This window comes from Phalacrocorax aristotelis, chromosome 5 (genome assembly GCF_949628215.1).
Source record: "Phalacrocorax aristotelis chromosome 5, bGulAri2.1, whole genome shotgun sequence".
Taxonomy (NCBI): Eukaryota; Metazoa; Chordata; class Aves; order Suliformes; family Phalacrocoracidae; genus Phalacrocorax; species Phalacrocorax aristotelis.
Window position 1 is genome coordinate 45226171 of NC_134280.1, and position 22987 is coordinate 45249157.

General features: G+C 47.2%; 1 protein-coding gene across 1 annotated transcript; it reads right to left on the minus strand.

The window, feature by feature from the left end:
* Positions 1–10867: 10867 nt before the first annotated feature.
* On the minus strand, positions 10868–21970 carry LOC142057119 (astacin-like metalloendopeptidase). The gene is made up of 13 exons (XM_075092589.1): positions 21878–21970; positions 21621–21645; positions 19314–19330; positions 18569–18593; positions 17538–17609; positions 16403–16537; positions 15645–15762; positions 14682–14860; positions 14477–14561; positions 13952–14079; positions 12790–12905; positions 12129–12354; positions 10868–11155 (listed from the first exon to the last, which is right to left on the minus strand). Exons 1-13 carry the CDS (start codon positions 21944–21946, stop codon positions 11121–11123), a joined length of 1230 nt encoding a protein of 409 aa, XP_074948690.1. The 5' UTR covers positions 21947–21970; the 3' UTR covers positions 10868–11120.
* Between the last annotated feature and the right edge of the window lie 1017 nt (positions 21971–22987).

Here is a 22987-nt window from a genome sequence, read left to right on the forward strand (position 1 = left end):
AGGGCAGCTGAGAGGGGGTGGGGTCTGCCAATATGGGTGGGGGTTCAAGGGGATTTGGCACCGCCCCACTGGTTCGTCACCAGGGAGGATGTCCTCTTGCTAAGAGAGGTGAGGCCCAAAGGCCATGGTCAGGGGGTGGGGCCTGTCACTTAGTGGAGTGTGGCTAGGGGGGTCTGGCACTGGCATCTGGGTCCACTCTCATAGGGCAGGGCCTGACACTAAGGAGGGTGTGTACGGGGGGGTCTGGCAACGGCCCCACAGGACATGGCTAGGGGGCGAGGACTGTCACAAAAGGGTGCCTAGTGGGGCATGGAACCACCTTCTATGGGTCGACACCAGGGGGTGGAGCCTGTTGCTAAGGTGGGTGTCACAAGCAGTGCCCCTCTGTGGTCATCACCAGGGTGCTGAGGCTTTCGCTAAGGGGGTGCGAGTGTGGTACGGCACCGTCCTCCACAGGTCATCACCAGGGCACAGGGCCTGTTGCTTACAGGGGTGTGGCCAGTGGTGTCTGGTACCACCCCCATGGGCCATCATCAGGGCGTGGGGCCTCTTGCTAAGGTGGTGCACAGTACTGCCTATCATGGGCAGGTGCCAGAGGAGGGGCATACTGATAGCAGGTGGTGCCAAGGGTAGCCAGCACTGCCCCCATGAGCCATCATCAGGGGGCAGGGTCTGTCAGAAAGGATGGGGCCAGACTGAGCTGACATCCCCCCTGGCCTTCAGCAGGAGGCAGGGTCTGTTGCTAAGGGGAAGAGTTGGCACTGGCCCCAGGCATGCCGTGAAGGGGCAGGGCCTGTCTATATCGTGTGGTGTCAGTGAAGCATGACAGTGCCCCCACACCCCTTCACCAGGGGCCAGGGCCTGTTCTATAGGGGTGTGGGACGAGGGGGATCTCACACCTCCCTCACAGGCCTTGGCCAGAGGGCAGGGCCTGTTCATAGGAGAGTGTGACTAAGACTAGCCAGTACCATCCCCCCAGGTTATTGCTAGGGGGTGACATGTATCAGTTAGGGGGTGTGGCCTGGGATCTCCGGCACTGCTCCCCCAGGGCTGTCGACAGGGGCGAGGCCGGTTGTTTAGGTATGTGTGGGCAGGGTTGTCTGGCACCACCCCATGGGCAATCGTCAGGGGGCAGGGCCTGTCCTTTAGGGGTGGGGCCAGAGGACCCTAGCACCCCCCTGGATGTCATCAGGGGGACGGGCCTGTCGCTAAGGTGGGGGCACTTAGGGCTTCTGGCACCACCACCCACCTGGGCCCAGGGGACAGAGCCAGTCACTAAGGAGGGTCATGGGGCATGGCACCACCCTCCTGGGATTGTTGCCAGGGGCCAGGGCCTGTCACTAAAGGGAACACTGGTACAGCCCTCCACAGCTAGTTGCCAGGGGATGGGGCCTGTGAATAAGGTGAGAGGTGTCACACCAACCCCTGATGTAGTCACCAGGGGTCGGGTCCTATCACTAAAGCGGGTTGCAGCGACACCACTGCCCCAGGGCAGTTGAGAGGGGGTGGGGTCTGTCGATATGGGGGTGGGTGCAAGGGAAACTGGCACCGCCCCACTGGGTCATCACCAGGGGGTGCAGTTGTTAAGTGGGGTGAGGCCAAGGGTAGCCAGCACTGCCCCTAAAGGCCACGGCCAGGGGTAGGGTCTGTCAATATGGGGTGGGGCCAAAAGAGGCTGACACCACCCCCCAGGTCATGGCCAGGGGCAGAGCCTATCACTTAGCAGTGTGTGGCCACGGGTGTCTGGCACCATCCCCACAGGCCATCGTCAGGGGGCAGGACCTACCCCTAAGGGGTGGGGCCAGAGGGAGCCAGAGCTCCCTGGCCTTACCTGGGGCAGGGCCTGTTGCTAAGGGGACAAAATGGCACCACCCCCAGGCATGTCACTAAGGGGCAGGGCCTGTCTCTATAGTGGGCTGTCAGTGGGGCATTGCAGTTCTCCCATGGCCTGTCACCAGGGGGCAGGGCATGTTACTTAGTTTTGTGGGAGCAGGGGGATCAGGCACTGCCCCCACAGGCCTCCAATAGCACTGTGTCACCCCAGGTCAACACCAGGGTATGAGACCTTTTGCTCAGGGGGGTGTGGCCAGATGGCTAAGGCACCACTCTCCCAGGGCAGTCAACATGGGGAGGGACCTGTTGATAGAGCGCAGTGCTGGCCCTCCATGGGAGGTCAACAGAGCCTGGGGCCTGTCACTAAGGGGTGGGGGGGAGGGGGACTATGCGCCGCCCCCTGGCACATTGCTAGGGATGGGGTCTGTTGCAAAGAGGTGGCATCCGTACTGCTTTCCACACTTCATTGCCATGGGTGGGGCCTGTTGATGGGGGGCGTGGCCAGAGTTCAGCCAGCACCACCCCCCCAGTAATCGTCAGGGGCAGGACCTATCACTAAGGGGTTGGTCTTGGCTTGGCCATGCAAGGCTGTTGCCAAGGGAGGCGACTGTCCCCCTGTGGCCAATACCAGGAGGTGGGAACTCTCACTAAAGGGGGTGTGTGACCAGAGGAGCACCAGTAATGCTGCCTCCTGCCTCTTCCAGGGAACAGGGCCTGTTGCTAAGGGTTTGGTCTCAACTTGGCCCCACAAGGCTGTCACCAGGATAGTGGCCTGTTCCTAATGAGGAGAGCTGGCAGCACCTCCCCCAGGGCCATCACCACGGGGCGGTGACTGTCAGCTTAGTCTGGCCCCACACTTTCTGACAGGCCCTCCCCCCTGCTCCCTGGGGCGTGGGGCCTTTTGATAGGTGAGTGGGGACAGGGTGTTCCGGCCATGCCCCTCCAGGCCATCATCAGGGGGTGGAGCCTTTCGATAGGGGGGTGGGGCCAAGGGTGGCTGCCACTACCCCCGGGTCATCGCTGGGGAAGGGCCTGTTGCTTTGGCCGCAGTGGCTGGGGGGTCTGGCACTGCCCCCATGGGCCACCATGAGGGGTCAGGACCTGTTGCTAAGGGAGGTGTGGCCAGCTGTGTCTTGTAACAGCCCCAGAGGCCATGGCCAGGGGGTGAGGACTGTTGCTAAGGGAGGGCTAAAGGGGTACAGCACCGCATTCCATGGGTTGACACCAGGGGGTGGAGCCTGTCACAGAAGTGGGTGACGCTGGTGCTGCACCCCTCGTGGCCGTTGCCAGGGTGCTAGGCCTCTCGCTAAGGGGTGTGCCAGTGTGGTATGACACTGACCTCCACGGGTCGTTGTCAGGGGTCAGAACCTGTTGATAGGGCGGTGGTGCTCAGTGTAGCCAGCACCCCTCCCTGGGTTATTGCCAGGAGGCAGGGCCTGTTACGTAGGGGAGTGTGGGCAGTGGTGTCTGGCAATGCCCCCAAGGGCTATCATCAGGGAGTGGGACCTCTTGCTAAGGGAATGCACGGTACCTACCATAATGGGCCTGTGCCGTGGGGCAGAGTCTGTCGCTAAGGGGCGGCCGTGATACCACCCTCCATGGGTCCTTGCCAAGCACAGTGGCCTGTTGATAGTGAGCGGAGCCAAGGATAGCCAGCACCACCCACCATGGGTCATCATCAGGGGGTGGGGCCTGTTGTTTAGGGGGGTGTGGCCGGTGGTGTCTGGTACCACTCCCAGGAGCCATCATCAGGGTGTAGGGCCTCTTGCCAAGGGGGTGCAAAGTATCGACCATCGTGGGCTGGTGCCAGGGGGTGGGGCCTATTGCTGAGGCAGGGGCTAACTTAGGCACAGCACCGCTCCCCCGCAACCTGACACCAGGGCCTGTCACTAAAGGAGGGTGTGGCCAGAGGGGGCATCGGTAATGCCACCTCCAGCCTTTGCCAGGCAACAGGACCTGTCAGAAAGAGTTTGGTCTTGACTTGGCCCCCCAGGGCTGTTGCCAGGGGAGGGACCTGTTACTAAGGGGAAGAGCTGGCAGTGCTCCACCAGGGTCATTACCAGTGGGGGGGACCTGTCACTAAAGGGGGACACCGGTACCGCCCCCCTGGTACTGTCACCAGGGGGTGGTGTTTGTTACTATGTGGGGGAGCCAGTACTGCCCACATGGGCCATCGCCAGGAGGCGGACCCTCTCTCTAAGGGGTGGCCCAGGGGAGCCAGCACTGCCCCCCGGTTGTATTCAAGGGGTGGGCCTGTGGCTGAGGTGGGTGGGCCAGGTTGACATGGAAGTGTAACCCAGGTCATCATCAGCGAGGGAGGGCCTGTCGCTATGATGGGTGGAGCCTTGGGGTCCCAGTACCGCCCCCACACAGCACAGTGGATGGGTCCAGTTCTAAGGAAGGGTCGTAGGGCACAGAACCACCTTACCAGGGTCATTGCCAGGGGACAAAACCACTTGCTAAGGGAGGGCCAAGGGATCCACACAGACCCCCGACCTGTCACTAAGGGGCAGGGCCTGTGTCTAAGGTGGGGGATCAGGGGGGCATGGCACTACCCCCGGCCTGTTCCAGGGGGCCGGCCTGTTGCTAAGGGGCAACGCCGTTACAGCCCTCAACCAGTGATTGCTGGGGGTAGGACCTGTGATTAAGGTGGGGGCTGTCGGTACCACCTCTCCAGTGCAGTTGTCAGGAATCAGGTGCTGTCACTAAAGCGGGGGTCAGCAGCACTACTCCCCGAGGCAGTCAAGAGGGGGTGGTGTCTGTCAATATGGGGGTGGGTCCAAGGGGAGGTGGCACTGCACCACTTGTTCATCGCCAGGGGTTGTGTCATATTACTAAGAGAACAGGCTGGCTTCTGCGCTAGCACCTAGCAGGCACCTATGACATCACAAAACAGGGGAAGGAGGTGGGGGCGAGGGGTCACTCAAGGATATATCCAGAAGAAATCACTCACCCAAAAGAAGGTGAACGCACTCAGTCCCAAGAAGTTTCCCTGGGTGGTGTGGCAGGCCGAGATGAGAGGCTTTGAACACAGGCCTGCTGATCCAAGAAGTCTGCTCAGGGGTTGTCCAGCAGCGCCCCATTTATACCCTGTGTCGGATATGAGCTGTGGTCATAATTGGTCATGATCTAGAAGCTTCTCTGAACCAAGGCACCACATTGGCTGCAGACTCCCTATTGCCTCTCCCACCCCTCCCCTGCTGAGGGGTTTACCTGCCTGGGGGCATGGCAAAACAAAAAAGCCTTGAAAATAAGGCACAAAAGCACACAATCAAAGTATCAAAAGCCCATTTTCCAGGGGAGGGGAGATGGAGGAGAGGGTACCTGCCACAGAGCCTCCAGTGACACCACAGCACTGCAAAAGCCAGGGGCCCTGCTTTTGCCCTAGCACCTACTCAGGCCCTTATGACATTACAAAAAGCAGCAGAAGCTGGCTGCTCATGCCCTAGCACCAAATCAGCCACTTATGACATCATGAGCACCTGCACCAGCCAGCTCCTTACACATGCCCCAACTGCCAGAGAGCCACCACTGACATCACAAGCACCAGCAAAAGCCAGGTGTTCAGTCATACCCAAACCACTCCTTAGCCACCAGGGGCATCACAGCCAGCTCTACATGCCAGGTCCTGCTCCCACACTGGCACCTGCTCACACACCTATGACAACAGAAGAGGCTGCACAACCCAGAAGCCAACTCCTGCCCTAGCACCAAAGCAGCCAACTATGACATCACAAGCACCTGCACATCCTGGGCTCCTGCATAGCACCTCTTGGCTGCTCAGCCAACAGTGGCCTTCCAGGAATCTGAGGAAATTAGGGACGTGCCTCTGTCCTGTCAGGTCATCAGCCATCACTTATGTCACAAGCAGATGCAAAGCCAGGTGCATACTCCTGCCCTATCTCTACTCAGGCTCATGTGACATCATAAGCATGTGCATGGGCCAGCTGCATGCACCTGATGTAACTGCTACGGAGCCACCAGTGACATCACAAACAGCTGCACAAAAGCACTCTGTTTTCCTGGTCCATCAGCTACTCTGCCATCAGTGACAACATAAGCAGCTGCACAGACAAGGCATTTTCTCCGTGTCCTGTTCCCAAATAGTTGATGGGCATCTCAAGCAGCTCCACACACAAGAGGCCAGGTTCTACCTTCAAAGCGACTCATGTCCAAGCAGCATCACAAGAACAAGGACAAGTCAGGGCCCTGCATCTGCCCTAGCTTCTACTCAGGTGACTAGGACATCACATAAAGCTGCAGAAACCAGGGACCAGCTCCTGATTTCAAAGCGACTCAGGTCCAAGTGACATCACAAGCACCAGCACAACACAGGGTCTTGCTTCTGCCCTAGAAACTACACAGGTGCCTATGACATCACAAAAACCTGCAGAAGCCAGCGGCCAGCTTCTGCCTTCAAAGTAACTCAAATCGAAGTGACATCGCAAGTACTGGCAAAGCTAGGGGCCTGCTCCTGCCCTAGCACCTACCCAGTGCCTACCACATAAGAAAAAGCTGCAGAAGCTGGCTGCATGCTCATGCCCTAGCAGCAGGTCAGCCACCTATGACAACATGATCACCTGCACGAGCCACCTCATTGCACCGGCCTCAACTGCTAGGGAGCCACAAGACACATCACAAGCACCAGCAGAAGCCAGGGCCTGCTTATGTCCCAATACCTACTCAGGCACCTATGACATCGCAAAAAGCTGCTGAAGCCAGTGGCCAGATTTGCCTTCAAAGGGACCCAGCTGCAAGTGACATCAAAAGCACTGGCAGAAGCCAGGGTCTGCTTTTACCTTAGCACCTATGCAGGTGCCTATGACATCACAAAATGCTGGAGAAACAAGGGGCTAGCTGCTGTCTTCAAAGTGACTTAGGTCCAAGTGACGTCACAAGCACCAGCAGAAGTCAGGGCCTGTTCCTGACCAAATACCTACACAGGGGCCTATGATATTACAAAAAACCTACAGAAGCCAGCTGCATGCTCATGCCTGCACCTGCCCTAGCATCTACCAGTACCTATGGCATCAAAAAGCTACAGAAGCTGGCTGCCTGCTCCTGCCCTAGTACCAAATCAGCCACCTATGACATCATGAGCACCTGCACCACACAGCTCATTGCACATGCTGCAACTACTAGAGAGACACCAGTGACATCACAAAAACCAGTAGAATCCAGAGGCCAGCTCTTCTTTTCAAAGAGACTCAGGCCCAAGTGACATCACAAGCCCCAAGTGACATCATAAGCCCAGCAAATCTCAGGAGCCTACATCTGCCCTATCACCTAGCAGGCACCTATGACATCACAAAAATCTGCAGAAGCCAGGGGCCAGCTTCTGCCTTCAAAGTGGCTCAGCTACAAGTGAAATCACAAGCTTAGCATAAATCAGGGCCTGCATCTGCCCTAGCACCTACCCAGTGCCTATGGCATCACAAAAAGCTGCAGAAGCCAGCTGTATGCTCATGCCCCAGCACCAAATCAGCCACCAATGACATCATGAGACCCTGCACCAGACAGCTCATTGCACCTGCCCAACTCCTAGGGAGACACTAGGGACATTAAAAGCAGCAACACAAACCAGAGCCTGCTTCTGCCCTCACACCAACTCAAGCGCCTATGACATCAGAAAAAGCTGCAGAAGCCAGGGGTCATGTCCTGCTATCACAGCAACTCAGCTCAAATAGACATCACAAGGACCAGCACAAGTGAGGGGCCTACTTCTGCCCTAGCACCTTCAGGCTCATATGATATCACAAAAAGCTACAAAAGCCAAAGGTCATCTCCTGTCTTCAAAGTGACCCAGCTCCAAATGACATCACAAGCAGCAGCACAGCAAGGGCCTGCTTCTGCCCTAGAACCTATAGAGGCACCTATGACATTGAAAAAAGCTACAGAAGCCAGATGCATGCTCATACCCTAGCACCAAATCAGCCACCTATGACATCATGAGCACCTGCCCCAACTGCTAGAAAGCCTGTTATGGAGGTACACTAAACAAAGGACAAAACCAACTTCATTTCATAAAACTGCCAAAACCACAATAAAATCCAGTGAGAAACAGGTGTAAACTCAACTCAATAAATCCTACAGTAACATTTAACACATAACAGGTTTGAGGTATTATTACTGCATGTTTACACACAAGAATGATGGTCCAAAGTGCCCACACACACTCACTCACAAAAGGAGCTCTCCCCCTGTCCTGAGTACCCAGAAAGTGTAATCACTCGATCTTGGAGGGGTGGGGGCAGGGCAGGCAGATGCAGTCGGGGTTATATCCAGAGGAAATAACTCACCCAAAAGAAGGTGAGGGCACTTAATCCAAGGAGGTTTCATTAGGCAGCGTACCAGCCCAAGGGAACACCCTCGAACATAAACCTACTGCTCCAGGAAGACCGCTCCAAAGGGGTCTTCAGTGGTGCTGGTGTTATACCCTGGGCCAGATCTGAGCTGTAGTTATAACTGGTCATGACCTAGAGGCTTCTCTGAACTAGGGCACTTCATTGGCTGCAGACCCTCTGTTGCCGAGACATTTCCCCTCTCCTACCCCTCCCCTACCGAGGAGTTTACATGCCTGGGGTCATGGCAAAGCACAAAAGCCTTGAAAATAAGGCACAAAAGAGCACAATCAGCATGCCAAAAGCTGAAATATCCGGAGGAGGGGGGAAAGGGGTAAGGGGGAGAGTGTACCTGCCACAGAGTCCCCAGTGGCATCACAAGCACTGCAAAAGCCAAGGGCCTGCTTTTGCCCTAGCACCTACTCAGGCATCTCTGGCATTACAAAAAGCTGCATAAGCCAGCTGCAAGCCTGTGACCTAGTACCAAATCAGCCACCAATGACATCATTAGCACCTGTACCAGCCATCTCATTGCACCTCCCCCAACTGCTAGAGAGTCACCAGTTACATCACATGCAGCAACAACAGTGGGTATGCAGCCAATGAGATGCCTTGGTTCAGAGAAGCTTCTAGATCATGACAAATTATGACCACAGCTCCCATCTGGCCCAGGGTATAAATGGGGCGCCACAACAGACACACTTTGAATGGACCCTAACCCTTTTTACCCATATCACAGAATCACAGAATCACAGGTTGGAAGGGACCTCAAGGATCATCTAGTCCAACCTTTCTAGGAAGGTCACATGTTACACAAGGACAATTTAAGGCTATTTTCTCTTGCCAACTTTCCATAATTTTCTTCTAAAAGCAACGCTTGTCCTTGATTAAATGGACAATCGCTGATGGCCAAGATATCCCATCCCTAAGCTTAGGTTTAGTATTAAAGGAGTCTAGATTCATGCTCATTAAACATACAATATCTGTTCTTTCCAAGGTGGGGGTTCTTCTCTTACAATCATCTTCCCCCTTTTTGAGTCTCAAACCATTCCTTTATATCTCCTCAGGGTACACTGAATAAGACAACCAGTAGATATGATTATGAATACAATTAATAAGGTAATTAAAAACAGTTGCTTTAGCCATCCTAAATTGGGAAGCCTCAAGGTTAACCAAGAAAGATCCAATCATTCCCTTTCCTAAGCTCCAGAGGTTAATTCCAGTACAGTTCTCCCAGCTATACTCATATGGCAGGCTTCCCACTCCTTTGATCATCTTGGTGGCCCTTCTCTGGACCCCTTCCAGCCTATCCACATCCTTTTTGTATAGCAGGGACCAGAACTGTACACAGTACTCCAGGTGTGGCCTGACAAGCGCTGAGTAGAGCGGGATGATGACTTCTTTACCTCTGCTGGTGATGCCCTTTTTGATGCAACCCAGCATCCTGTTGGCCTTCTTGGCCACAGCAGCACACTGTTCGCTCATGTTGAGCTTTCTGTCCACCAGGACCCCCAGGTCCCTTTCCACAGAGCTGCTCTCCAGCCAGGTGGATCCCAGTCTGTGCTGCACTCCTGGATTATGTTTTCCCAGGTGCGAGACTGTACAATTCTCCTTGTTGAACTTGGTAAGGTTCTTGCTGGCCCACTCTTCCAGCCTATCCAGATCTTCCTGCAGAGCAGCTCTCCCTTCTGGAGTGTCTACTTCCCCACTCAATTTGGTGTCATCAGCAAATTTCATCAGGCTACATTTGCCTTCCTCCAGTCCTCTGGGACATCCCCCGTTCTCCATGACTTCTCAAAGATTATGGAGAGTGGCCTTGCAATGACGTCAGCCAGCTCTCTCAACACCCTCGGGTGGATGGCGTCAGGGCCCATTGATTTGTAGGGGTCAAGCTCCTGTAAGAATTCATGCACTAACTCTTCCTTCACTGATGGTGGGTCGGTGTTTGGATCAACCAGCAATTTCATTCCCAAAGCCTGGAACCCGACAGTGCTGGTAAAGACAGAGGTGAAGAAGGTGTTGAGGACTTCTGCCTTTTCTGCATCATTGGTGATTGATTCTCCTATTCTAACAGTGGGCCTATGTTTTCCTTCTTTTTCTGCTTGTGGTTGACATGTCTGAAGAAACCTTTCTTGATGTTTTTGACATCTATGGCCAGTTTAAATTCAAGCTGGGCTTTTGCTTTTCTAACTGCATCTCTGCACACTCTGGCAATGCCCTTGTAGCTCTCGACAGATAATTCTCCACTTCTCCATCTCTGGTATGCTTCCCTTTTGGATTTCAGTAGAGCCAGGAGCTCATGGTTGAGCCATGGGGGCCTCTTGCTCTGCTTACTTCCTTTTCCTTTGTAGGGGATAAATTGGCTTTGTGCTTCCAATAGAGAGTTCTTGAAGAATTCCCAGCACTCACTAGCTCCTTTGTCTTCCATGGAAGCTTCCCATCGAATCCCTCCCAACTGAGCCCTGAATGAACTGAAGTTTGCTCTTCTAAAATCAAGAACCCTTGTCTTAGAGCTGACCTTCAGCACACTCAGCAGGATCCCGAACTCCACAATATTGGATGGTGTCAGGGCCCATTGATTTGTAGGGGTCAAGCTCCTGCAATAATTCACATAGTAATTCATTCTGAATGAAGGGGGCTAAGAATTAAGACCACATTGATAGTGTACATAGCTGGAAGGGACTATGGGAAAATAGAAAGGGAAACTTTTGTTTTAATGAAGCTTTTTATTCAGTTGTTAAATAGGAAGAGGTAATAACTTAACTGTGCAGACAAAAGGATGTATAGAATTCATACATTAATATGGCTTGGGAAATAATCTTTCTCAGGAAGATGAAAATGTCGATTCTTAGTAGAATTAAATTTCATACTCATCCAAGCCAGGGTAGGAGCAAAGTAGGAAACACATAATTTCAATATTCACAAACTAGAGTTTTCTTCTTTAAGTCAGTTGTGGATACCAGGTTTTCTTTGGGTCCTCACTGTAAGTGAAATGAGAGAACATTTAGCTTTCAGAGCTCTCTGAACAAACTGTAGTATCTCTAAAATAAATAAATGTTAAATCACATTTTATCTGACAGCTAGGATTATTTTATAGTTGTTGACACAACAAAGTGGCACAGGGAATTTTCTTATTCTTCTTTCCTTCCATAGCTACAACTGACAAAAATAGATGGACAATGCAAAACTGCTGGTTTGGTGTGGGTATACAGTTAAATTACTGCATTTCAGTGGATTTATGCAAACTCAGTGAGGTTGTTCTTATCCCATGACAAATACATAGTCATATGACATAGTTGAGCTTGCTTTCCTACTAAGGCAAGCTGCACTACTATACAATTGCTGTAGGCTACAGATACGCACACAGGCATTTCTTTATTCCAGCTGATACATGCTAACTTGGAAGCCTGTGGTAGTTGTGGCCTTAGTTCTTAATTAAATGGGACTGAATAAAATGTGTTTTAGGTGGCTACATTCCAGGGATGCTGATCATGGAAATACTGCCTCTCTTCTTGCCATGGGGCTGGGTGACCTGGTTCACCATAGATTTGTCTTGCCCTCTGAACTCTGTGATTAAAAACTGCATCTTTTTCAGAGGAGTGATGTATTCAAATACTGCATTATGATTTATTCCCTTTCTACTGTGCTAGTAACACTAGCAGTAACATTAAATTGATGTTACCCTTAATAGGACATGCTTTGGAATGGCATACCTCTGAGAGGCAAGGCAAACAAATTAATCACCTGGCTAACACCACTCTTCCTGAGCATGGCCCCATCTGCCTGAATGAATAAATGGTATCAGTGTAGGACTTATCCATTATATCAAAAGCAAGGTAGGAAGTGACGGCTCTTGTAAAGAACAGTTCCTCAAACAGTTTTTCTTCTGTGAAGAGGAAGGTTGATTTGAAACAGGTTGTTTTTCTTTGCCATTCTCCTTGTTCTCAGACCTACCAGAAGTAAATGTGGCTTGGAAACCAGAAGCTGTATCAGTACCATCTGTGATGAACTCTATGAGCATAAGATTACTAGAAGCAACTACATTATTGGGTATCTTTGATCCACAGGTCTTGTCCATTAGAACTGTAGAAGATCTGCTGGAGCCATCATAAACTTTAACATAATCACTCTGACAGCCTCTGGTTGTCTGCAGCTCAAAGGCTTGAAATTGCAGGGAAATCTGGAAGGGAAGAGAAAAATTAGCCTTTAATATACATGTATGTTACTTCTTTCATGGAGCGTCCTTTAAAACAGACAGAATCTAAGTTATAGCCAAGCCCGAACTAGAAGTGCTTACCCAGCCTTGACTCTCATCCCCTGAAGTTTCAGGGTTCAGATCTAATGGGCCTGTGACTGAATACTCCCATGCTCAGACTGCTTTGTCTTGATTTTGCAAACCTGAAGCCCAACATTTGGAGGTTTTTCAAAATCACAACTCTGCAGCTGTCTTTGCCAATACCTGGCTTAAGGACATGAAGAAGAAGTAGAGACTAGTCTGAAATCTGTCTCATGGAAAAGAGCTTATCTGGCAAATGGAATGCAGACAGAGCATAAAATGCTTAACATAGAAAGTCAGTTCAACCATATTCTAAGATCGTTATTAACCTATGATTACCTTTCTGGATCGGGTTCGGATAAGCCACACACAGTTGGTGTTATCTGAGTAATTTCTTGGGTAGTTGGCAGATGTCAGTGACCCAAATGCTGCATCGAGAATAGTGCTGCAGCGACCTGAGAAAGAAACAATGTTTGCTTCAGCACCAGGCTTGCAGAAGCTTCCACTCATTTACAATTACAATCTCTTCAGAATGGACTGGTCTCGATTTTCTGATCTGACAGCATTCATTTCAGAGTATTGATATGTCTTGATTAAAATGAAGAATCATGTTGTCCCAGTTTTCACATAGTGCTTAAGTATCTGCATCAAAATGGAAAGTAAAGTAGTGCTTGGAAAAATCACTAGCTTCTTTGATTAGCTCTTATTGATTAGCTCCATAGTCTAGCAAGGGATCGCTTTCTGCACCTCTATAAAGAGTGTGAGAGGTTTCAATTCACTGAAGTTGGTGACATTGTTTTCCACTGAGATGGGGAAGTCAAGTCATGTTAGAAGAGTCAAGTGCAAATATGATGTCTCTGCAATGATTAAATTCTCAGCTTAGGAGGAGGACTTGGGCTTTCCTCTGTGCAAGGGGTAATACCTTATTCATTATGTTTTTTTCATGTGACTGAATAAATTTCTCTGATTGTGTGGGAGAACTTCTTTTAGCAGAGGTTAAAATTAAACAGTTAAAAATACATACAAATTTCGAATGACAGCTTAAATATTTGAAAACTGGACAAGGCATCATGGAACTCTTCCAGTTCAGAGGAGCCTACAACTGTTTTGGTTTGGATCAGGTCTTAAATACAAACTGCAATGAGGAACAGAGATGTCTGGCTCTTTGTGGGTTTTATAGTTGTCTCCTGAGCTGTAAGAAACCAAATTACTCCAGTGAAGTGTCCAACATGGTATGCAGTTAGGCCAGTGGCATCCAGCCATTTATCCCAATAGTGAATGTGTTTGATCTAATTTGGAAGCAGAAAGCATTTTCTCACTAATCACAATGTGCCTCCAGCTTCACCTTTGCATTTTCTCCCAGAGTAACCCTGATGGGTACCATGAATTTAGGAGAATAGTCTCACAGTCTTTGATGAGAAACTGCTGCCTCTGCAGTGTGCCCAAACATCTCTGTGAAGGATCTGAGTAGAAGATGAAAGGATGGCTTTGAGATACTTACTGCAATTGTAAAGTTTGTTGATTTTGGCCACATCCAAGTTGCTCAGCCCCTGCCTCTGTCCAATATGTACTGATCCATCAGGAATTGGCACAATAGTTGCTTTCCCAGTGGTATTAGTGAATGTGTATCTGAAAAAAAAAACCCAACAATGAAAAACTATGTTTTTTAAGTACAGTTACTTCTTTCAGGTTTTAATGGTATGATTTGGAGGGAGAATAAGAACTGTACACAAGTTGCTGGTTATGGTTAACAGTGCTGATCAAATAGGTTTGATTAAGATGTCCAGCAGTAAGAGTCAATCTCAAGATGCCCTCCTTTCCTCCCAGGTTCAGCTGTGAATGTCTCCTTAATGGAAAGATAAAGCATAATGAATTAATCTTAGGGAGTGGCTTGTCTGAACTGACTCACAGTGTTTTTCTCAGAAGGGGAAATGAGGAAACTGGTAGTTAGGAGAGATTTATTATAGAAACTAAATCTAATATAAGATTTGAGTTCCAACAAAAGCAATGACATGCAGCTACTTACGGGCCATAGTGCATTACTGAGGAATAGTCATATGGAAGACCCAGGTTATTGGAGTTTTCAAATTTCTTGAAGTCTGGTCTATCAGCTGTAATATAGGATATAGTACTTAAAGTCTGCTTCCTATCTACTCCCTTCAGGGAAGAAGGAAGTGTTAGGAACAGTAGATGTATCTACACTACTTTCTACACTGAGCAAAGGTACTTACCCGGACTGATGTACTCCCACATGATCTTCACATGTTTATCCCTGTCACTTCGAGAATGTTCATGCAAAAAGCCCAGAGCATGGTCCAGTTCATGTTGAATTATTCCCTTCCATGTGCAGCCTCCTTTCATCACAGAGACAGTCTGTCCACCTCCTACTTTCCCATAGTGGGACCAGCAGCTGAGAGAGGTATTGAATACCAACAGAAGACTTATGGGATTTTTATTGTCAGGCAGGCAAAGGGACAATACAGAGAACCTTGCTTCACACATGTCTTGTGGGAGTGGAAGGATTCCTTCCTATCCATCCTGATAATCAACAGTCTACAGAAGGGCAAAACTGACTATGGCGTAGAAAACAACAAACAGTATGATCATCACTAAAGTTTCCTGCAATGCCTTCATTAGCATGGAGGCTCCTGCATTCTGACTTTCTGTACACAGTGGCTTTAACTCCCTAGAAATAACAATTTTTTTTCCAAAATACTGAACACTGTATCAGAGCTGGAGCTAAGATGAATAGCACTTTCAAGCTAATGGGTACTGAACAATTCTCTTATAGTCTCCTTTTCTGACTTTGATAGCCAACTGTGTGATTCAGAGAACTGTTTATTTCATAAGCTGAAATTGTTTTCGCCTGTGCAAATAAGACCTACAGTAATCTGTTGTATATTGTGCTCAAGTGTGCATTATACCACACAGAAAACATGAGCTTAGGTATTCTTTCCACCTTAATGGTACTTTCCCATGACCTGCATGACTTCAGTGTCTTCAATGAGTCTTGATATAATTGCTGAGTCCTTGTGCTAGCAAGGTACCCAAGGAGGATGCCTTGGCACTGTGATAAAACATAAAGTTTATTCTCTAAATCCATCCCTCTTTCCTCTTTAAGGTCACAGAGAATGAGTGTAGTGAAGAACTGAAAAAAATGAAGAAATAACTTGTCAATTTATCATTCAACTCACCCATCGGAAGATTTAATGTTGAGGTAGTCACGTTCTGTCTTGCGCTTCACAAACTTAATACAAGTCAGTGTTTCAAATTCTGCCATGGCATCATGGATCCCCTTTATGTGGCTCTCCTCTGAAGAAGAAATGGTTAATTTTGGGGGTCACACAAGGACAATGACAGGTGTCATTAAGATCTCACATGTGCTCAAAAACAGGGTAAATGAGGGACAGAAACGTTAGCCTAAGCTCTTCCTCACCTTTGCTTGGTAATGAATTTCATTTAAGATATTAATAGCCTGGCACAAGATCCTCTTTATCCAGATAATTGTCCAAATGGAATCAGGTGGAAGCCTTTTTTTTTCAACTACTTCTTTTAAATTATAGTGGTGATTGTTGATGTATCTTCTGACTGGACACTTGGAGCCAGCTATGGGAAGCTATTTTGCTAATGGCCACTGAAACCACAATGCAATAGGCATGAACCTTATAAAGGCAGGTGTTCTGGCAGGTACCATTAGAGAGAATGATCATTCTTATCTCCAAGAGACCAGACCCAAAACATTATGGATGCAAACTTCTTAAGGAAATTTGATCTATTTTCTTTTTCCTGTTCAGGTCTTTGTAGTTTATGATTCATCTGTGCTTGCAGAGCACAAGTAAATTCTTAGAATTTATTTAATCAAGTGTTTGTCTGGCTACTAGAAGTAGGTTTCTACCTGAAGCTTATTGGATAAAAAAAAAAAAAAAAAAGAGTTACTGAAATTTACACCCACCATAAGTAGGATCCAAGACATAGGGAACACGAACAATCCCATCACTGGACTGGAGCCAATTGCAATGGCGACAGTTGATGGCACTGCGACTCCTTTGTGGAGCTATGTCACCTTCTTGCAAGTACTGAGAGCTGTCTGTGGTGAGAGAGAAAGGGTGGAAGTATCTGACCCATAGATTGCTGGACGTTTGCTAAGCACACTTGGAAAAGTGCCACTCTATTCATCTCCCTTTTCTATTTGTCCCTAAGCATCTGCTCCTGGCTAGCATGAGAAAGGGACTATTGGGCTAGATGGACATTATCTGCTTCCCTACCTTTGCTGCTGTGTCCTCAGCTGAGAGGAGAGGTGGGAAGATCCAACTCTGATGGGGTTGAGGCAAGACAGGGAATGACTGAAAGCAGTTGCAACAGTGAGAGGGATGCTATACTTTGGTACTATTTCATCATCCATCATGTGACACTTAATGAATGGCATCAGATATCTGCCCAGAAAGGGCAAAGGCAGGAGGTGCCAATAAGGAAACCCAAGAGGGCAAGCAAACCAAAAAGAGAAGTGAGTGGGGAGGGGAAAAAAAAAAAGGGAATGTCTGGTGTCCATTTCTACAAACAGTAATAAAGCTTCTTGAATGAAGGGGAAAATGTGAGAAAGACAAGCTGACAGAATGAGGAATATTTGGAAGAATCAAGGAGCAGGAAGTCTGGTCAGGGCGCATGGAATTGACCACAGCTTATCTAGGAGTCTGTACTACAAAGCAAAGCCATATGATGACTGAATGCAAGTGATACTTGCATTCAAGAAAAAGGCAGTCAAATAATAAAGCATCCAAATATCTAAGTTCTTTTTTTATGTCCAAAGAATGACAAAGATGTTGACAGCTAAAGCTGAAGAAGCTGCCTGCATAGTTCAGTTGCCTCCACATCTGGTATCATCTTTGATATTGACACTATAGATTTGAGATGCCATGGGGCTTCAGCAGATGACACATTAGTCCCAGTGGCCTGTTTCTGGGCATCTCTTATATGATGGTGTGTAAGATGGGAAAAATATTTGCACAGATTGTGGTAAGACATTGTACCTCCCACATGACTCCCAATAAGCAACAGACCCATTATAAGCAGGGCTTTGGTGGCATTACCTTTGTTAACTTTCAGAATTCTGTTAAAAATAACCTCGTCCTCAGAGTCAGTCTCTGTAGGCAATGGAGATTCTGTGCAGAAATACAAGAAAGAAATACACTTTCTCATTCCCAGGGAAAATACGAATCCTGATTTTAAACCTGATCAGTTTCCAGGAGCTAGCTCACTTAGATCTGGTCCTGATTACAGAGCTGCATGTAAAACTTACAAAGCCTGTTTTGGGACTGGTGTGGTATTCAGTCATGCAGGTATTCGCTCAGCTACACAATCTTGTGAACCTCCCAGCTGCAGTTATTTTGCCATTAATCCGGTCCGAAGAGCCATTCACTTTCAATCTTTCCCTCTCTCCCCCTTTTTATTTTTTTTTTCCTAGCCATTGCATTTTGAGGCCTGGACCTTTGGCTTCTGTAAGTTTGTATTGTCCCACTCAGGCAGCCACCTGGTTGCATGGCTCCCTCTGTGCACTCAAGACAGCAGTTTTCCTTCTGCATGCACAGTTCACACTCAAACCCCCGACATAAGACACCAGGAGCAAAAAAGGATGGAGAGCAGTCCTGCTGCTTGCTGCTGGACATGCTGGCCTCTTGAAAAACCCTTGAAACCAATGAAATTGGAACTGCATTACTATTCCATGGGCCAGACTGGTGACTCCAGCTAAGCCCAGCATCAGGGACTCCTAGGCCTTACAAGTAGAATCAGCCAACTCTGAGTATTATGTAATAAGTCTGGACAACAATTAGAAGCACAAGCACATGGCCTCTGCACTTTCTGTAACCTTTGGAAGTGACTTAAGGCAGGACATTGCCTAAGAAGAGCTACTTTTAGCAAAAGTAACAGCTGAGGTTTTTAGCAAAGCCAAGCAACTGGCTAAAACCAAGAGACTCTGCTTTGTATGATATATTATGATGAGCACATTAATTTAAAATGTCTTTAAAATGTTAAGTATGTGTTATTTTCTGGAGTAACTGGGTAGCTAGCCACCAGTATATCTTATCAAATACAAATTCCATTTACATGGAATGATACATACCGTATATATCCTCTTCTGTAGTAACCTGCAAGAATGATGCATTAGTATTATCTCACACTTCATATTATAACATAGATATTAAATAATATAACATGCAAAGGATCAAAAGTGTCCAGACTACCACTGAAAGTATCTTTCACCAGCACAGTGAGCTTTTATATACTGTGCCATGTGCAAAGAAGTACCATGGTGTGGTACTTCTTTTTGGATGTCATGGCAAATATGGATATCATAAAGGGAATCAACATAGGAGGCTTGGGAAATGCAATTTAAAGTGTGGAGTGAGTTTCAGATTTTCCAGCTTTATTTATGTCCCTGCAAGTAGGACTGTAAGATTGATTAAATCACCAATTAAATCCTCCCAGTATCACCTCACAACACAGTAGTGAAAGGCTGTTGTAATACATACTGCTTCTAGGGAACTGTGGGCTCATACCTGACTGTGGTGGATATGTCCGTAGAAAAACAGATTGCCATACTTCCCTTGCCTTGTATAAATAAAAAGCGAGTTTGAGTTTTCTCTATGACCCCAAAGAAGGCATATCTTCCTGTGATGTGGGCTATATTTGGGCACTGTGGAGCAACAAATGGAACAGAGATGGAGACTGCCCATTCTGTTATACTTTTGATCTGAGTTAACTTTCCTGCACAGGTGGAGATTTGTGTGGAGTACATGAGTCTTGACCTCACTTTCCACAGTGCTGAACCCCAAAGTGATCAAAAGAGCTGACTTAGATGTCCTTACCTCAGTAGGCTCCATTGCTGCAAAAAGCAAGGAAGACAAAGACAAGCAAAAGAGGCAAATTAGATTCTGAATGCAACTTCACAGTGTTCAATAGCACGGTATTCCTCAGCCATGGGAATGTCTTTGGCAGGTCCCTTTGCTTGGAGGGGAATGGGGTGCACTAACCAATGCATGGGCACAGAAATTAAATTGATGTTTAGACAAACAGCTATGAAAATTCCTAGTAGATCATGCTGAGGGACAGAATCCTGTTTTTTTACCATTTAAGAATCATCAAAGCATTTTATCAGCTTCAGTGTGGAAAATGACAAAGGAAACTAGGGACAAAAATATGCTTTGTCCCTAGATATAACTGCAACAGTTGCAGGCTAACCAGCTCAACAATCCTCGCTGGTTTCCCAGTGTCAAAGAGTAAAGTTATAAAATGAGATGAAGGCTATAATTTAGCATGGGACAAATAATCCCAGTTTCAGAATGACAGCAGCTTGGAACCATTCTGACTCCTAAGGTGTCTTTCTAGTGTGATGTCTTTTGATTTCTACCAAATGTCAGTTTCTAGATACAAACATGGAAGTGAAAATCTGACCTGATATATACATTTCTGAGCAGAAACTTCATTATTAAAATATCATAACACTTTAGAAATTGCAAGGACCTCCAGAGGTCATCCAGTTTGTCTGCTCTCCCTAGGGCAGAAACAGTTTTATCTATGTTATTCCTGACCATAGTTTGTTTGACCTGTTCTTAAGTATGATGGATATGCTGCACGCCTTTCTGGCACTCTTTTCCAGTTTGCCAATAATTGCACTCTTCTTGTCAAAATATAAAACCACTATCTTTTTTTCTATCCAACACTGACACAGAGAACACTTATGCAAGTAGTTCTTATTTCAAAGCCTATCTGTGTTCCTTATCCTTTCTACCATGTTTTTTCAATAGAAGATGTGCCAAGCTCTGTCACACCTTGCAGCACCTTTCCCTTTTCACAGTGTTTTTTGTCCAAACATACTGAAGGGACTTTCTCCTATTCAGAATCTATCTAGAACCTTCAACAGTATTGCTTTTATTGACCCAAAAAGCCTTCAGTCTATCTTTCCAGACTGTTACTTAAGTTACATGGCAATGGAAGTCCACTGTAAATGGTAGTTTATTATAGAGAACTTCAGTCAGTTCCTACCAGCTGCATCAGAGAGATCCATGGCATCTAAAAAAAATCTGCAGGGAAGCACATTTTTGAGATGTTGATTAGGGTTGACCAGATTCAGAATTTATGCACCCAAGAGGCACTACATTAATTGACTAGTCAGAGTCAGTGGAAATTAGGCTCCAGATTCCTAGGCACATAAAGCCTGCAACCCGTTTTTAAAACCCAGATGAGACATCACAGAAGGCATCTGCCATGTCCTTGATCAAATGAATGTCTGGTGTGATACGGCTTTCAAAATGATGCAGTTCGCGTTTTCCCTGCAGAGTAAATACTGAAAGATGTCTGAAAAGGCACAAAAAGCAGTAATAACAGTAAACTAGAACTGGTTGTGTGCATTTGTCCCAGGAACCCTGCAACTTTGAGTCCCAGCAACTGAGTACTTTGAACTCAAGCAAGTTTGTCCCTCAGCTGGCTCCAAATACTCTGAACAGTAGTTTTACAACACCCCTTTGCTTCCATGCCATAAATGATAGCTCAAAAGAAGAACTGGTCAGTTTTCATTAGCCATTTACTTGCTCTGACTATGTCAAGCAAATTTTCCAAGACCTCTTCCTTTCACAACACATCACCCCCAACCTAGCAGTTTATTGCTGTGGTTAAAGTCTACCTACAGGTTTATTTCCATTGACCTTCTCTGGAGAGCTGCAATGACCTCCTTCAATTTTGTGAGTTGACAAAAGGTGTTCAGCTAAGCCTGTACTATTTGTTTTCTATCCCAGAACAAAGCAAATCTTTCTCTGACACCTGACATCCCTTTCTCTTACTGCTGCACCAAGGTAAGCAAGGAGGCAAATGAGTAGCAGTCTTTTTGTAACACTCAAATATCAAAATGTCTTACTAAAATTTTATTTTCAAGCCTGTGAAAGCACATCTAAATTAACATAACAAACCATACCCCAAAAGTATGTGTAAAGCACACCTGGGTGAAAACACATCTGCACTTAGCCCAATAACAAATTAGGAAACATGGCCTTGTTCAAAAGGCCTGAGAGTCAATGCTTTCACATGTTCTAAAGCCAAGTCACTCACACACCAACAAAGTATGATACACAGTCAAGACTTAACAGTCGTCTTTAAAATGCTGTATAAATCTTACTTACTTGTTGTGCTGTTTCCGTAGTTCTCCTGCAAAACCAATAGGTTAAAGGCATTATTCCTCCATAGTTCATAAATGCAGCAACAATAGCATCAAAACGAGGCCAAAGGGAGGAACTAAATGATTATATTTGCTTTATTTATTATTATATTACTAATATTTTTCTTGCAGGGAATTTATCAAAACGGGTCTCCACAACTTCACTCCAGGAAGAACAGGTCAATTAGAAAACAGAACATGGTTGCATGGCATTGCTCTCACCTGAATAGGGAAGCCCAGGGTAGAGTGAAGCAGAACTGCAGTGAAGACTAGGAACATCTTCAGATCCATTCTCCAGTCTTGACAGACCGCCAGCGCGTGTCCTTATCTCTGCCCGCTCAGGAGCACTGCTGCTAGATATACCAGCAGAGCCTGCTCTGCCAGGGCTGAAAAAAACTGCATCAGCCAATGGGAATCCTAGCAGGAAGCAAACTTCTTTTGCAGCCTCAACAGCCAGTTTAGCCTCTGGGCATCTGCTATTGCTGTCACTGTGATCTATAGCATCCCTTGTCTTCATACTCCCATTCATGCAGCTCTCTAGAGCTGGATCAGCTTCGTGCCTGTGCTGCCATGCATTTCCTCTGTTTCTTGGAGGATCTTTCCTTGAGTTTGACTGATACCACCTAGAAAGTCCTTGTTTCTGGATAACTTTCCAGATTAATGTATTGTTGGAATTTTAGATGGTAGGTGACTTTTTTCTTTCTGTTACAGAAAGCACAGAAGTCCATGACTGTATTGTGTTGCTTTGGAACATACAACATGTCACTACTCAGTGAGGTCATGCCTGTGTCTTCCCTGAGAAGATATTCTTCATCTTCACAGCTTGTGGTTCTATAAGTAGAATTTTTGTGTTTCATAACATCAGGAACATTTTCTTTGTTCCATAATTTCTGGCAGGCTGACAGTTGTAGGTGCCCTCATGAGCTTTGTGACCAGCAGTCAGAGAGGGTAAAAAAGACAGCAGCAGCATAAGCAGCACTTACTCATTTTGAGAAAGATTAACAGATCTGCTGCTAGCTGGAGTGCACTTGTCCAGAAGTGGATGTAGGAAGCAATGAGCAGACCTATGAAGAACTGCTTGTAGGAGGTAAACCAGCAACAACTGAGCCTCTTGGTGAAGCAACCTCTTGTTGCAACCTGTTCTCGCAGCAAAGGTTTGCTTGGTGAACACTTTGCTGGAGGTATTGTAGCTGGGGTCTGGTCTCTGATACATGCTTGTTTTGTGTCAAAGCACATTTTCCATGAATGGAGAAGGAAACTGAATTATTGAATGTACAGATTCTGTCTCTAGACCATACCAGTACTCAGGTACATTCAGAATAAGTTTTAAAC

What these genes read in the sequence shown, in the direction of transcription:
- LOC142057119 (XM_075092589.1), bottom strand. Translation starts at nt 21,946, where the DNA reads ATGGATCTGAAGATGTTCCTAGTCTTCACTGCAGTTCTGCTTCACTCT. An exon ending in TCAGTAATGCACTATGGCCC is followed by an intron (nt 14,080 to 14,476) that starts GTAAGTAGCTGC and finishes TTTTTTTTTCAG; the next exon opens with ATACACATTCACTAATACCA. An exon ending in TCCGAACCCGATCCAGAAAG is followed by an intron (nt 12,355 to 12,789) that starts GTAATCATAGGT and finishes CTTCCCTTCCAG; the next exon opens with ATTTCCCTGCAATTTCAAGC.